We start from the raw sequence: 15,570 nt of genomic DNA, 5'->3' as shown, positions 1-15,570 counted from the left end.
CTCACCCCTCCTTGTGCTGAAATGCATTGTTTGCAACTGGGACCGAGAGGAGAGTTTCCAGTGCTGGGAGTTCAGCTCCAAACCAGCATTTCCAGAAAGTGAGTTGAGAATTAAACTGTGAATTCCTGATTACCCACCTAAATGGGAGTTCTTGGGGAATTGGTGAGATTTAAAAAGACATCTCTGAGTCCACATTTTGAGCTATTTATAAACTGTCGAAATACTAGTGCTTCCTTTTTGAAGAAGCTGTAGGGCACTCTTGGGGTGATCAGTGGGCATAGATGCATGTTAGTTATGAGCAGCCATCTATGACAGTGGTCCTCAGTTTTCTGGGGACCAGGAACTGGTTCCATGGAAGACAATTTTTCCACAGACTTGGGGGGGTGTATGGTTCAGGCATAATGTGCACAATGGGGAGCGGAGAGGAAGCTTGTCTCCTTCACCAGCTACTTACCTTCTGCCGTGAGGCTCAGTTCCTAACAGGGCACAGACTGATACTGGTCCATGGCCCGGGGCGTGGGGATCTCTAGTCTATGACACAGTACTTCATAACACCCATGGAGACACTCAACTGAAAATCACCGCTACATATGGCCTCCATGCTCTTGTTTTCCCTCTCCCTCTTAGCCTGGGAAAGCTAGAGGAATCTTCCCCAGGAGCACCCCTAGCTTCTCCCTAACACCAGAGCAGGCTGCCTCTGTTGCCTCTGTTTACAGCAGAGCCTGGAACTCTGGGGTGTTGCCATGAGCATGGCTTTGTCCCTGAGGAACTCGACTGGGCTCTGCCTCTTGGGTGGCTGACCTGCCAGAGGTTGCTGCTGATTTTCTGTCCCTGGGGCTCAGGTTGGGGTCCATTTCAAGAGTGCATGGTCTTGGAAATGGAAGGACATGGGGAAATATTTATTATGCTAGGATTAAACGACTTAAAGAGGATCCTAGGCATTTAAGTCAGTCTATTTCTACCACCTCGAAAAGGGGCAGAGCCTCTCTTAGGATGACTCTATCTGACACCATGTGATATTATCCCCCCTAAGCACTGGATAGTGACAGTCCCCATCTCTTTGAGCTGTTGCATATCCTAGGTGAGTTCATGTATGTTGAGCAATCAGCACAAGGAACAGCTCAATTAAATTCCTGCTCAGCAAAGGGACGCTGGGACTGATCTGAGCTGAGCCAGCCTGCCCTAGCTGGTTGGACTTCTCTTTCCTCCACCCCTACATACATTGGCTAATGTTTGGCACCTTGAACAATACCTTTTATACCAAAGAAATCTGCAAGCTCTCAAAATTGGGGCTCCCCTTCCCCCCGCCCCCCCCAGAGAGTACCTTTCCCAGCACCTCACTGGTTTTTGACATTCATATTATTGTTTACTATCATTTACTAGCATTTGTTGACTGGTTGATTCACACAAACAGGCCTTCACTAGCATCAATTGCATTCTTAAAAATCCTTCCAGCACTACTTCTTGTATGAGAAGAAGAGGTTCAGGGATCAGGGAAGGCTAGCTGTTAACGGTCTTAGGAGGCTCGGTCAGACTCTTCTCAGACACCAGCACACTGGAACATGAGACTGAACAGAAGCAAGCCTGCTCACCAATATTTGGCAAGGCTAGCTGGCCCTTCATGAACCCATCTTGCACAAAATCCCCCATGATTTCAGCACTCAGATATGAGTAACAAACAGCAGCTTCCCAAGCCCATTCTGCCGGAGTGACTAAGTATCCTTGGGCCACTGAGTGTGACATGAATGGCGGCATCCAGCTGCTAGAGATAAATCTCAGGAAATTTGGTGGGACTAACATCAGAAATGATGATCCACTTAAGGCCCCTAAACCCCTAATGCTGACTCCAACCTTGTGGATTCTGCATTAGCGTTAATGATTTCCTTGCACTCATTCTGTGGTTCAGATAGCTAGTTGCACCTTATTAAGAAGTCAGCCCCCTTTGCCTAGAAATGCATACTTATATCACTTTGGGCAAATGATCCTTAGCAAGATAAGGACCTTAGACTATCTGGCTGAAAGGGCAGTGCTCCCCATGGATGAAGGACAGTCCAAGGACATCCAAGGATATTCCATGTGAAGTGCAAGCATTAATGCTAAATTCATGGAATTTAAGACAGGGTGAACAGCATGAAAAGGCATAAAGATAGGACACTGAAAGAGGAACTCCCCAGTAGGTGCTCAATATGCTACTGGAGATCAGTGCGGAAATAACTCCAGAAAGAATGAAGAGACAGAGCCAAAGCAAAAATAACACCCAGTTGTGGATGTGACTGGTGATGGAAGTAAAGTCCAATGCTGTAAAGAGCAGTATTGCATAGGAACCTGGAATGTTATGTCCATGAATCAAGGCAAATTGGAAGTGGTCAAAGAGGAGATGGCAAGAGTGAATGTAGACATTCTAGGAATCAGTGAACTAAAATGGACTGGAATGGGTGAATTTAACTCAGATGACCATTATATCTACTACTGTGGGCAGGAATCCCTTAGAAGAAATGGAGTAGCCATCATGATCAACAAAAGAGTCTGAAGTGCAGTACTTGATTCAATCTCAAAAACGACAGAATGATCTCTGTTCATTTCCAAGGCAAACCATTCAATATCATGGTTATCCAAGTCTATGCCCCAAACAATAATGCTGAAGAAGCTGAAGTTGAATGGTTCTATGAAGACCTACAAGACCTTTTAGAACTAACACCCAAAAAAGATGTCCTTTTCATCATAGGGGACTGGAGTGCAAAAGTAGGAAGTCAAGTAACACCTGGAGTGACAGGCAAATTTGGCCTTGGAGTACAGAATGAAGCAGAGCAAAGGCTAACAGAGTTTTGCCAAGAGAACACACTGGTCATAGCAAACACCCTCTTCCAACAACACAAGAGAAGACTCTACACATGGACATCACCAGATGGTAAATACCAATATCAGATTAATTATACTCTTTGCAGCCAAAGATGGAGAAACTCTATACAGTCAGCAAAAACAAGACCAGGAGCTGACTATGGCTCAGATCATGAACTCCTTATTACCAAATTCAGACTTAAATTGAAGAAAAATAGGGAAGACCACTAGACCCTTCAGATATGACCTAAATCAAATCCCCTACAATTATACAGTGGAAATGACAAATAGATTCAAGGGATTAGATCTGATAGACAGAGTACCTGATAAACTATGGACAGAGGTTCATGATACTATACATGAGACAGGGATCAAGACCATCCCCAAGGAAAATAAATGCAAAAAGGCAAAATGGCTCTCTGAGGAGGTCTTACATATAGCTGTGAAAAGAAGAGAAGTGAAAAACAAAGGAGAAAAGGAAAGGAAAGATATACCCATTTGAATACAGAGTTCCAAAGAAGAGCAAGGAGAGATAAGATAGTCTTCCTCAATGATCAGTGCAAAGAAATAGAGGAAAAGAATAGAATGGGGAAGACTAGATATCTCTTCAAGAAAATTAGAGATACCATGGGAACTTTACATGCAAAGATGGGCTCAATAAAGGACAGAAATGGTATGGACCTAACAGAAGCAGTAGATATTAAGAAGAGGTGGCAAGGATACACAGAAGAACTATACAAAAAAGATCTTCACAACCCAGATAATCACGTGGTGATTGGTCACTCACTTAGAGTGATGATTTAGTGTGGTATGATCACTCACCTAGAGCTAGACATCCTGGAATGTGAAGTCAAATGGGCCTTTGGAAGCACCACTACAAAGAGAGCTAGAGGAAGTGATGGAATTCCAGTTGAGCTATTTCAAATCCTAAAAGATGATGCAGTGAAAGTGCTGCATTCAATATGCCAGCAAATTTGGAAAACTCAGCAGTGGCCACAGGACTGGAAAAGGTCAACTTTCATTCTAATCTCAAAGAAAGGCAATGTCAAAGAATGCTCAAACTACCTACAACTGCACTAATCTCACATGCTAGTAAAGTAATGCTCAAAATTCTCCAAGCCAGGCTTCAACAGTACATGATCCATGAAATTCCAGATATTCAAATGGATTTTAGAAAAGGCATAGAAACCAGAGATCAAATTACCAACGTCTGTTGGGTTATCAAAAAAGCCAGAGAGTTCCAGAAAAACATCGACTTCTGCTTTATTGACTATGCCAAAGCCTTTGACTGTGTGGATCACAACAAACTGTGGACAATTCTTAAAGAGATGGGAATACCAGACCATCTGACCTGCCTCTTGAGAAATCTATATGCAGGTCAGGAAGCAACAATTAAAATTGGACATGAAACAACAGACTGGTTCCAAATAGGGAAAGGGGTACGTCAAGGCTGTATATTGTCACCCCGCTTATTTAACTTATATGCAGAATACATCATGAGAAATGCTGGGCTGGATGAAGCATAAGCTGGAATCAAGATTACCAGGAGAAATATCAAAAACCTCAGATATACAGATGACACCACCCTTATGGCAGAAAGCAAAGAAGAACTAAAGAGCCTCTTGATGAAAGTGATAGAGGACAGTGAAAAAGTTGGCTTAAATCTCAACATTCAGAAAACTAAGATCATGGCATCTGGTCCCGTCACTTCATGGCAAATAAATGGGGAAACAGTGGAAACAGTGACAGACTATTTTCTGGGGCTCCAAAATTATTGCAGATGGTGATTGCAGCCATGAAATTAAAAGACACTTGCTCCTTGGAAGAAAAGTTATGACCAACCTCTACAGCATATTAAAAAGCAGATACATTACTTGGCTAACAAAGGTCCATCTAGTCAAGGCTATAGTTCTTCAGTAGGTATGTACAGATGTGAGAGTTGGACTATAAAGAAAGCTGAGCACTGAAGAATTGATGCTTTTGAACTGTGGTGTTGGAGAAGACTCTTGAGAGTCCCTTGGACTGCAGGGAGATCCAACCAGTCCATCCTAAAGGAAATCAGTCCTGAAAATCCATTGGAAGGACTGATGCTGAAGCTGAAACGCCAATACTTTGGCCACCTGATGCAAAGAACTGACTCATTGGAAAAAACAGGGAGATCCAACCAGTCCATCCTAAAGGAAATCAGTCCTGAATATTCATTGGAAGGACTGATGCTGAAGCTGAAACTCCAATACTTTGGCCACCTGATGCGAAGAACTGACTCATTGGAAAAAACCCTGATGCTGGGAAATACTGAAGGTGGGAGGAGAAGGGGACAATAGAGGATGAGATGGTTGGATGGCATCACCAGCACAATGGACATGAGTTTGAGTAAACTCCGGGAGTTGGTGATGGACAGGGAGGCCTAGCGTGCTGCAGTCCATGGGGTCGCAAAGAGTTGTGCATGACTGAGCAACTGAACTGACCACTTTTTTCAATCTATGGTTCTTTTAAATAATAAGCTATCCTGAGTAAAGTAATTGATATTTTAATTGAAATTTTGCCTTGGGCTTTATGTTTTACAAAAGGGAAGTAGAGTCCTTGTCTTAAGTTGAATTTTCTCAGAAGACAAATAGACAAACATTTGAGTGCAAGTACTTAATTTGAAAGATTATCCCAGGAAGCAGCAGAGGGGAGCAGGGAGGTAAGACCAGAAAGGAAGGTCAACCAATAAGTGTATTAATGAGAAAGTTCAGCTGTGGACAGTTCATTTCTACTAGGAGCCTCTGAGAGATAGTACTGAATCCCGCTGTCTAATATTACATATCGCCATTGATACTGGAAATGTGAATAGTCTGATTTAAAATGTGCGTGTGAGATACACACAAATTTCACAAACAGTATGGAAAAATAAAGAATGCAAACTATCTGACCAATTTTTATATTGCTTATGTCAAAATGATAATATTTTTGATATGTGACAGGCAATGTTAATTTCACTTGTTTCTTTTTACCTTTTTCAATGTGACTAAAAGAAAATCTGAAATTATCTGAATTATCAGGCTGGGCAGTGATAGTTTCTACTGGGCAGTGCTGGTCTAGGACATGCCTCAGATGAATCCGGCAATGGTATTGGTCAACCATCTCCTGCTCAACCTTGGCTGAGAGGTACTCCAGAGAAGTTAACTCCCTGATACTTTGAGTTTTCTTTCATGAACAGAGACAAGAACTTTCCTTAGAAAGCTGCCCGTGTTGTACAACAACCGGACTGCCAAGGGGGCTCCAGCGAGGGAACCCAGAGCTGCTGTCTTGTCCCCCTCCGCCTCCTCCATTCCACTCCTGACTTTGAGATCCTCCCTCTGCCTACCATGCCCCTGGAATCCATGGCCCTGGGGAGACCAGAAGGAGGTAGAAGAGCGGGCAGAATGTCAGACCGTTGTTCCAGTGAACTGTTACTACCAAATAGAACAGATAGTATTCCTCCATGAGGACAGTGGGAGGTCAGGTGAGGGATAGAGATTGAACTTCACAAGGAGAAGGATGATCTTAACCAAACCTTGCCCAATGAGACTGTCTGGCTCACAGTTTAAAGAGCTCCCTGTTTGTGGAGCTGCTCGGAACCAAGGTGTCAGTGATTTGTAGGGAGTCTGGCAGCAACAGGAGGTCACACAAAATGAAGGTCTGTAAAATATCTATTTTAGTTCTGAAAACAGGCCCCATCTTGCGTCTAGAGCGGCATGACGCCAAAGTGAGAGACATGGGGCTCTCGTCCCACAGAACTGAGCCCTGTACTTTCTAGTATCTGTCAGATATAATGTTGAGTAAACAAAGTGATCACCAAGTATGCAAGGAACATTTCAGGTATGATGTCTCATTTAGTCCCCTGAAAAAGACTGTATGGTAAGAGGCATTGCCACCAGAAGTGTAAACTGAGGCTAACAGAGAAAACTCTAATGCAAAGTCTTTAAGTGGAGGAGCTAGGATTGAATCCAGGCCAACTGATTGATGTATTCATTATCAAGCTAATATTGACCTTAGGCCAGAACCAATGGTTTTAACCACTAGATTTCTCTCATCAAACACTGGTCTTTTTTATGAGGAGCAGGCATTTATCTCACTTTCTGATAATGAGAACAATACATCACATGTACAAAATGCATTTTCCAAAGATTCCCTCAGCCATTTTTCAGGTCCTACCTGCTATACAGACCCTCACTGATTCCCACCAGGAAACAGTCTATTCTCTGTTCCTCTGAGGCTGGGTAGGCTTGTGAAGAACCATTCCAAAGAAAAGAGTGTGGTGGAAGTAATTCTATGGGATTCTTGAGGATGCGTCTTAAGACAGGAGTGTGTCTGGCTCGCTCGCTCTCTAGAGAAACCAAAAGGAAACTGGCCACTGGAAGGAAGCCCAGAACACAGAAGGAGGCCGTGCACAGGCATTTCAGAAAACTGCCCCAGCCAAGGTCTCAGGTGCCAGGCCTGTCAATCACCAGCCAGAACCGTTGCTGCTGCTGTTCGTTCGCTAAGTCGTGTACGACTCTTTGTGAGCCCATGGACTATAGCCCGTCAAACTCCTCTGTCCATGGGATTTCCCAAGCAAGAATACTGGGCTGGGTTGCCATTTTCTCCTCCAAGGGATCTTCCCAACCCAGGGATCGAACCCAGGTCTCCTGCTTGGCAAGCGGATTCTTTACCACTGAGCTACCTATGAAACCCCACCAGCCAGACATATGCGAGTGAACAAATCTTCTGGTGATTCTAACCCCCAGCTGCTGAGTCTTCCTGTTGAGGCCTCAGATTTTGTGAAGCAGTATTATCAGATCAGCCCTGCTGTGAATTTCTGACCCACAGTATATTTCAGCATATATGTGGGTGCTTTAGCCACTAAGTTTTGGGGGTGATTTGTTATACACTTCCATTAACTACATCATGGTCCATTTTTACCTTAGCTCTCAGGAAGCTTGAAGTCAAGTTTAATGTTTAAATACAGTAACTTTATTAGTTATGTATGGGGCTTCCATGGTGGCTCAGATGGTAAAGAATCCACCTGCAAAGCAGTAGACCCGGGTTTGATCCTTGGGTCAGGAAGATCCCCTGGAGCAAGAAATGGCAACCCACTCCTGTATTCTTGCTTGCAGAATCCCATGGACAGAGGAGCCCAGTGGGCTATAGTCCATGGGGTCGCAAATAGCTGGACATAACTAAGTGACTAACACCCACACACACATCCTCCCACACACACATTAGCTATGAGTTAGAAAGACCACTTCCTTATTTTGTAACCTTGAGTGTACATTTCTATTATGTTAGCCTTGTTTTGTCTTTCTTTGGAAGATATAAGGTATACATCAACAACAGAATGATCCTTGTCTATCTCCTAAGAATAAAAACATTAATACCTGAATCTTCTTTCATGTCAGCATCTTCTTCTTCATTATTATCATCTATTAAAAATAAGAAAAAGAAAAACTCATATGAAAGCTAGAAATACCACTATTCTCCAATTTGACTAACAAAAAAAAATCGAGCTAAAGAAAACATTTAGTAGAAAAGAATATTAAATCATGACTTTCCACGGACTTATATTATCATGCTTAATTAGGAAGAAAGTATATACATTAGAGCACAACTTAGCAACTTAGGGTTTATATTTCCTTTAAAAAATTATTACATATTTCATAACAAAATATATATGCAATAATCTGTTTCACTTATAAAAGTTATATATGGTCACTTCAATTCTTAAAAAATATTAAAATCACAGATTTTAAATGTCACATTTTCTGCATTTGTTAAAGGTGTGTATGCTCACCTGAAGTACCTAAGAAATGCAGGCATCACCATTTCATTGTAGGCTGACACACCATCCGACATTTGCCCTGCACCAGGAAACATGCTTGTCTGCTACACGTGCAAACCCACACCTTCAACCACGTACTTTCAAGTCTCCCTACCAGCTACTCCATTCCTATTTAACCCCTCTCATCTCACCTTCTAGAGTGAGTCCCTTTGGCAGGACCCAGACGTATGCTTCCTCCGCCTGCTGAATGACGTATTTGTTTCTCTGAACTGTTATATGTTATCGTCTCCTCTCCTTATGTGTTCCTCACATCCAGCCAATGACAAATCCTGACCTACTTCCATATTTCTTCTCCTCCACTCACATGATTGCACCCGAATCCCAACTCTCATTGCCACTCGCCTTCTCTGTTTTTTGGTTTCCTGACTGTCCTGCTCTTCTTCCCACTTCTGACACCAATTCCCTTTACATGTAGCTGTCAAATCAATCCTAAAACACTGCTCGCATCTGATTCACAACCATCAGACAACCATTCTCTGTCTAATGAGAAAAGTCTAGAGTCTTTGGAGTAACACTCAAGGCCGACAATATCTGGTTCCAACCACTCTCCTCAGGTTCACCACCCCTGTTCCACTCATGCCGCCAACTACAGGCATGACAACGCTTGGCTCTTCCTTATTTTCTAAGGCTTCCTTTAGCTTCCTTCCTCCTGCCTCAGTCCTGGAAGCAATGCTTTTCTCCACCTCTGTTCATACTTATACCTCCAGGCCAAGCTGAGGCACCATAACATCTGCTCCACCCAAATTTGAATGAATAATGTTCGCTTTGGTACCTTATGTTCACTGCCTTCTGAGTATGGACTTTAAGGACCTTTAGGCTTAGATCTGTATACTGGTTCCTCCACCCACACATTCATCAGGTATGTATTCTTGGAGAAATGATCTAATATTACTGAGTTTCAAGTTCATCAGCCATAAAGTGAGATAATAATAGAGCCTCCTACAGAGAGTTGTTGTAAGGATTAAATGAGATAATACAACATAAAACACTAGGACAGCTACTGAAACATCATTTAACACTAAGTATTAGCTATTTTATTACCATCAAATCCCACAGCCTAGTAACTTGTTAATTATCTGTTTTCCATAGGCCCACCTCCAGATCATAAATCCTACAAAGATAAAGAACATCTCCAGTGTTCTTTTGTGTTCCATGGCACCTAATCCAATTGCTTACACATTGGAATCAACAAAGAAATTTCTGCTGAATTAAATTTATGTGGTTTTTGTTTTTATCTCATTTTGTATTAGCCAAACTGGAGAATTCTTGGTTTATACTTTCTAAGTGTTTCCTACATATCAGGACAGCATGTATTTAGAAGACTGTCTGTAAGCAATGGGACTCAGTCAAGATTTGCAACTTCCTAGCCAGATTTATTCAATATGACATTCCTCAAAGTGTTAATTATTAATGAAGATTAGAGATATAATAGCAGAAGTGGAAAATGCATTTAATTTGAAGTGTTACACAGATAATTCTTGATGGCCACAGTTAAATTTCAAAGAAGCAAAATTTCTTTCATTCGGATTGTTAGAAACAATTGTGATTTTCTACATAATTTCTTTTTTTCATTCTTCCTATGAATATAATTTTAGGAGGAAGAATAGCTATTTCTCGAAAATGTGGTTTTTTTAACCACATTCTAGAATTACCTAAATTCTACAAAGTAAACTCTTCACAGATTTTTTTTCTAAACTTAATATATTAAAATACAATTTTATTTCCCAAAACTGCCTAAAATATCTAGAATCATCTCTATGACAACAGAACCGCTGGAATCTCAGAGTGGGATGGAAAAGACTATACTTTCTAGGGGGAAAATAAAGTATATGTCAAAGATCTCTCTGATTGCTCCCCTTGTATTCATTTGTCCTTCTGATAAACACTAATTGGTAGCCCAGTATGTGCAAGGCTTGTGTTTGGGGAAATAGAAAACACAAAAATAAATCAGACACTTAAATAAAACTTTATCTAGAAACTTATCAAGATTAAGGAAACTAAGACATGCAGAGAAATTCGAATATATGATGCAGAGTAGTCATTGCCATTACAAATGGCCAGAGGAGGGATAGATGCTTCTAGTCAAGACTACTGGGAAGGGTTCTCAGAAAATGTGACCTGAGAGCTTATATTTGAAAATAGGCTCTATTGATAGCATAGGGAGGATAAAATCACCATTCTTCTAGAGTTGGTAACACATGTAAAGTGCTTATACAGAAGGAACATTCAATAAATACTGGCTGTCACTGTTGTCATGTCATTATTTCTACTACATTTACTACCTAACCATTTACTGGCCAACACTGTGGGCCAGAACCATGGGAGGCTTTGGAGATACAAGATGACACTCCTCAAAGACCTCACAAAGAAGTGGGTGCCACAGGAAAGCAAAACCAGAAAGCAAGGGAGCTGGAAGCCTGGTATGCAAATCCTGTCAGTCACTTTGTAAAAGGCTGCCCTGGAGGGGAGGGTAATTCCATGACATTTCTCACTCCCCTACTGGTGTAATGATTTCCACTTGAATTTTGTTTCAAGTCTGCTTCTGGAGTCGGGGAGGGGGTTGGGTATTCAAAGTAAGACAAGGTTAATGGAACTCAAGCAGAGGGAAACACAGCTAAAAACACTTGGATGTGAACAGTCAAGATGCTTTGAAGGCAGTAAAACTAGCTCTGGATGGCTGAAGGGAGAATTTACAGAACTATGGATAAAGTGATCTGTTCTACTATTGAAGGGTCTTCCCTGGTCCATGCTGAATACGGTAGTTAATTTTATGCATCAACATGACTGGATCATAGAGTGCCCAGACATTTGCTGAACACTATTCTGAGAGTGTCTGGAAGGAGGATTCTGGATGAAATTAACATTTGAATCCGTAGACTGAGTAAAGCAGATTGTCCCTCCTAACCTGGATGGATCTCATCCAGTCTGTTAGGCTGACCCTCCCCCAAGTAAGAGGGGACTCTTTCTGCCAGACTACCTACCTCTGTACTGAGACACTGAATATCTTGTGTCTTAGACCTCAAACTGGAACAAGGGCTTTTCCTGGATCTCAAGCCTGTCAGCATCTGGACTGAAACTACACTATTGACTCTCCTGGTTCTCAAGCTTGCCCACCACAGATCTTGGGACTTGTTAGCCTTCATAACTGTGGGAGCCATTTCTTTATAATACATCTCTTTCCATATCTATATTATTGGTTCTGTTTCTCTGAAGAATCTTGACTACTACACCAGGTTGAAGCTTTTGCATCCTGAGAATCAAACAACTTTAAGCAGAGAAATGACATATCATCCATTGAGTGATAACTTTTTTTTATGAGAGAAATTTACTTTAAAAATGCCTTCATATTTTGGTATCAAGGAAGAGTACTATGGTCTGCAAAGCACCTAATGTGCTGTTACTTATTAATGAAATCCACTTTAGTACAAGTACAACATTATTCTATATAATGTGCTCACTGGAGCCAGATTTATTCAACACATTTCTAGCAATATATTTTTTTTCCAAACAAAAACTGGAACCAAAAGACAATGTATAAAGGAAGATGATAGTCTGTGTAGATGGGAGTCATGCCATTCAAACTTGGGAGGAAGTTAAGACATGGATGGAGCGTGGGCAGAGAGCTGCCCTTTTTAACAGTTCTTCAAGCATCCTTCTTCTTTGTTAGAGGACAAAAATAAAATAAAAGGTTCTCAGCCAAAGTGATACCATTTCAAAACAGAGAGCAATCCATCAGCTGGTATTATTATATGTGTTCAGAAATGCCAACTCCAGAAAATTTCCTTTCCTTCCTCCGCTAGGGCTTCCCTGGTAGCTCAGTTGGTGAAGAATCCACCTACAATGCGGGAGACCTGGGTTCAATCCCTGGGTTGGGAAGATCCCCTAGAGAAGGGAACCACTACCCACTCCAGTATTCTGGCCTGGAGAATTCCATGGACTGTATAGTCCATGGGGTTGCAAAGAGTCAGACACGACTGAGCAACTTTCACTTTACTTCCTCTGCCAAGGGCACCCAGAGACTAAGGCTCTTAAGGGACCTCTTTGATATGAATTTCATAATGGATACAATTTTTACTCACTTCACTGTCAGATCAACCTGCTGAATTCTTTACAGAAAGTACAAACATGACTAAAGTTCTTATTTAGATCAAATACAAGTATGAAAAACAACTAGTTTTCAGTAATACCTAGCTTTATACACTTCAGAAACTCCTTCATAAGGAAGCATTTAATTTACTTTCACGGCTATCTACTTTATCTTTTATGGGAGATTTAGTTAATATGAAATATTGTTGGCTTAAAGATATCTATCTTTGGAGAAGGCAAATAGTAACAAATGGTTCCACGCTTCCTTGAAAAATGAAGTATACCACAGGTTTTGCAATGACTTGAGGTTTGCCTCTTACTTCTCTACTTACCTAGAGTTCCCATAATTAATGAAGTCTTTCAGGGAAGTAAAAAGAAAACAAACAGACAAACTACAAAACCCCACAGAACTTCAGCCTAAAGTGCGGTCTCTGGACCAGCAGCGTCACTGTCATTATCATCTGATAATTTGTTAGAAATGCAAGTTCTTGGGTCCCATTAAAGATCAGAAGTTCTCGAGGAGGGACCCACCAAATCTGTGTTTTAATAAGCCCTCCAGGTGATGCTCATGTAAGCTGATATTCCAAAGTACTATTTGTGCACTGGAGGAGAATCTTTCAAAAGCAGTATCTGTCTCACTTTACATCCAAGCTAAGCTAACTTGGATGCCTAACCAATATTGATGCTGGTAAGGGCTGCCCAAACTATGTGGTTGCTGGGAGCAAGAGACAGGTCTTCTCCTTATAAGATAATATGTGCTTGAAATCATCCAAGGCATGGTTATCATGGTCCATGGCCAGGACCCTCAGATTGGCTGAGGGACATGTACATGGATGGATATGTACATGTCCAATGAAGCTCCAGCCTCATTCAAAGAGGCCTGTGGATTGCATGGAAAAGAAGTGTGTTACAAAGGAAAGTTACCCTCATGGACTATTAAGGCAGCCTCTCTGCTCCCAGGCAGGGGGTGGGTGGAGGTAGGGGGAGATGAACAACAGGCATGTGAAATAGATAATGCAACACTGTCGTCAAAACTTCAGGGACACCCCCGCATATGGGCAAGTCTGTAAAGCAGAACAATTGCAGGGATCTTCTCAGCTTTTATTTCATGTGCACCCAAGTCCTCTCTCCTAAGGCTTAATTTTCACACCACAGGCTTTTTATCTATCCTTTATTTTTGAAATAATTCATTATCCATGGCTTCTAGGAGCAATTTGCATTTGCAGAGAAAGGAGCTATCATTAGCAAGAACACAGTGCTCCAAACTTTTCAGGATTTCCATGAAGTAGGAAGGATTAAGGTATCCTCATGACTTCTTGGGAAACTTCACAAAGCAGAAACTGAAAGCAAGGAAAGACTGATAAAGATGAATTCCTCACAGAGTGAGTATCTTGCATTACATTGAGAACCGGGGCCCCCTGGATCTAACAAATTGCTAAATTTACTTTATGTAAGGTCACTGAGGGGGCCAGGAGAGAGTTTTTTTAAAAAGTCAATTTTTTTTTTCCTCCTTCTTCCACCTGGTCATTGACCTAGAGGAGCACTCAAATCTCATTCATTTATAAATAAATCAATAAGTAAAAGGCATTGCTCAGAAAACTGCATTGTTCTGCTGTTTCTGGCTTGGCCAACTAGGTACATGATGGTACCAACCACTGAAATACAGGGTTCAGGAGGGGGGCGATGGGGAAGGGGAGACTTTGGATTTAGTTTTAGATGTGTTGAGTGAGAGATGCTGAGGGACTCTCGGCTGGAGATGGTCGTGTGCAGTGAGGATACAGAGAGAAGTGGAGACAGAATGGTCAACAGGATAAAGGATGCCCAGGCAGGTGAGATAAAGGCTGCAAAGGGTCACGTGGGGTCACATGTGATCAAATATTCACTGGTTTCAATAACCACACTCCACCCATCCAAGAGGTTTTGATAACCCCCACAAGGATAGCAGCTGTAGCTGGGTAGAGAGAACGGCATGATCACTGTGGACTGCAGAGTAAACAGCAAGTGAAGGAGACAGATGCCTCTTCAGAGATACTTGGCTGAGATCCCACTCCTGGGCATGCACTTGGACAAAACTATCATTCAAAAAGGGACATGTGGGAATGCAAACTAGTACAGCCGCTATGGAGAACAGTGTGGAGATTTCTGAAAAAACTGGAAATAGAACTGCCATATGACCCAGCAATCCCACTTCTGGGCATACACACTGAGGAAACCATATCTGAAAGAGACACATGCACCCCAATGTTCATCACAGCACTGTTTATAATAGCCAGGACATGGAAGCAACCTAGATGCCCATCAGCAGACGAATGGATAAGGAAGCTGTGGTACATATACACCATGAAATATTACTCAGCCATTAAAAAGAATTCATTTGAATCAGTTCTAATGAGATGGATGAAACTGGAGCCCATTATACAGAGTGAAGTAAGCCAGAAAGATAAAGAACATTACAGCATACTAACATATATATAGAATTTAGAAAGATGGTAACAACAACCCTATATGCAAAACAGAAAAAGAGACACAGAAGTACAGAACAGACTTTTGGACTCTGTGGGAGAAGGTGAGGGTGGGATGTTTCGAGAGAACAGCATGTATATTATCTGTAGTGAAACAGATCACCAGCCCAGGTTGGATGCATGAGACAAGTGCTCGGGCCTGGTGCACTGGGAAGACCCAGAGGAATCGGATGGAGAGGGAGGTGGGAGAGGGGATCGGGATGGGGAATACATGTAACTCCATGGCTGATTCATGTCAATGTATGATAAAACCCACTGCAATGTTGTGAAGTAATTAGCCTC

The 15,570-nt window shown here is 41.9% G+C and overlaps 1 protein-coding gene across 4 annotated transcripts in view; it reads right to left on the bottom strand.

Moving 5' to 3' along the window:
* The window catches only part of MACROD2 (mono-ADP ribosylhydrolase 2), a 2,147,232-nt gene that overhangs the window by 184,472 nt on the left and 1,947,190 nt on the right, over positions 1 to 15,570 (bottom strand). For all 4 annotated transcript variants that reach the window (XM_043882748.1, XM_043882750.1, XM_043882749.1 and 1 more), the window contains exon 10: positions 8,220 to 8,264. In XM_043882748.1, the coding sequence (XP_043738683.1) occupies positions 8,220 to 8,264 (45 nt within the window). The remainder of the gene's footprint in view (positions 1 to 8,219; positions 8,265 to 15,570) is intronic.

This window comes from Cervus elaphus, chromosome 23, assembly GCF_910594005.1.
Source record: "Cervus elaphus chromosome 23, mCerEla1.1, whole genome shotgun sequence".
In the NCBI taxonomy this organism is placed as follows: domain Eukaryota; kingdom Metazoa; phylum Chordata; class Mammalia; order Artiodactyla; family Cervidae; genus Cervus; species Cervus elaphus.
This window is presented reverse-complemented; position numbering and strand designations above follow the sequence as displayed.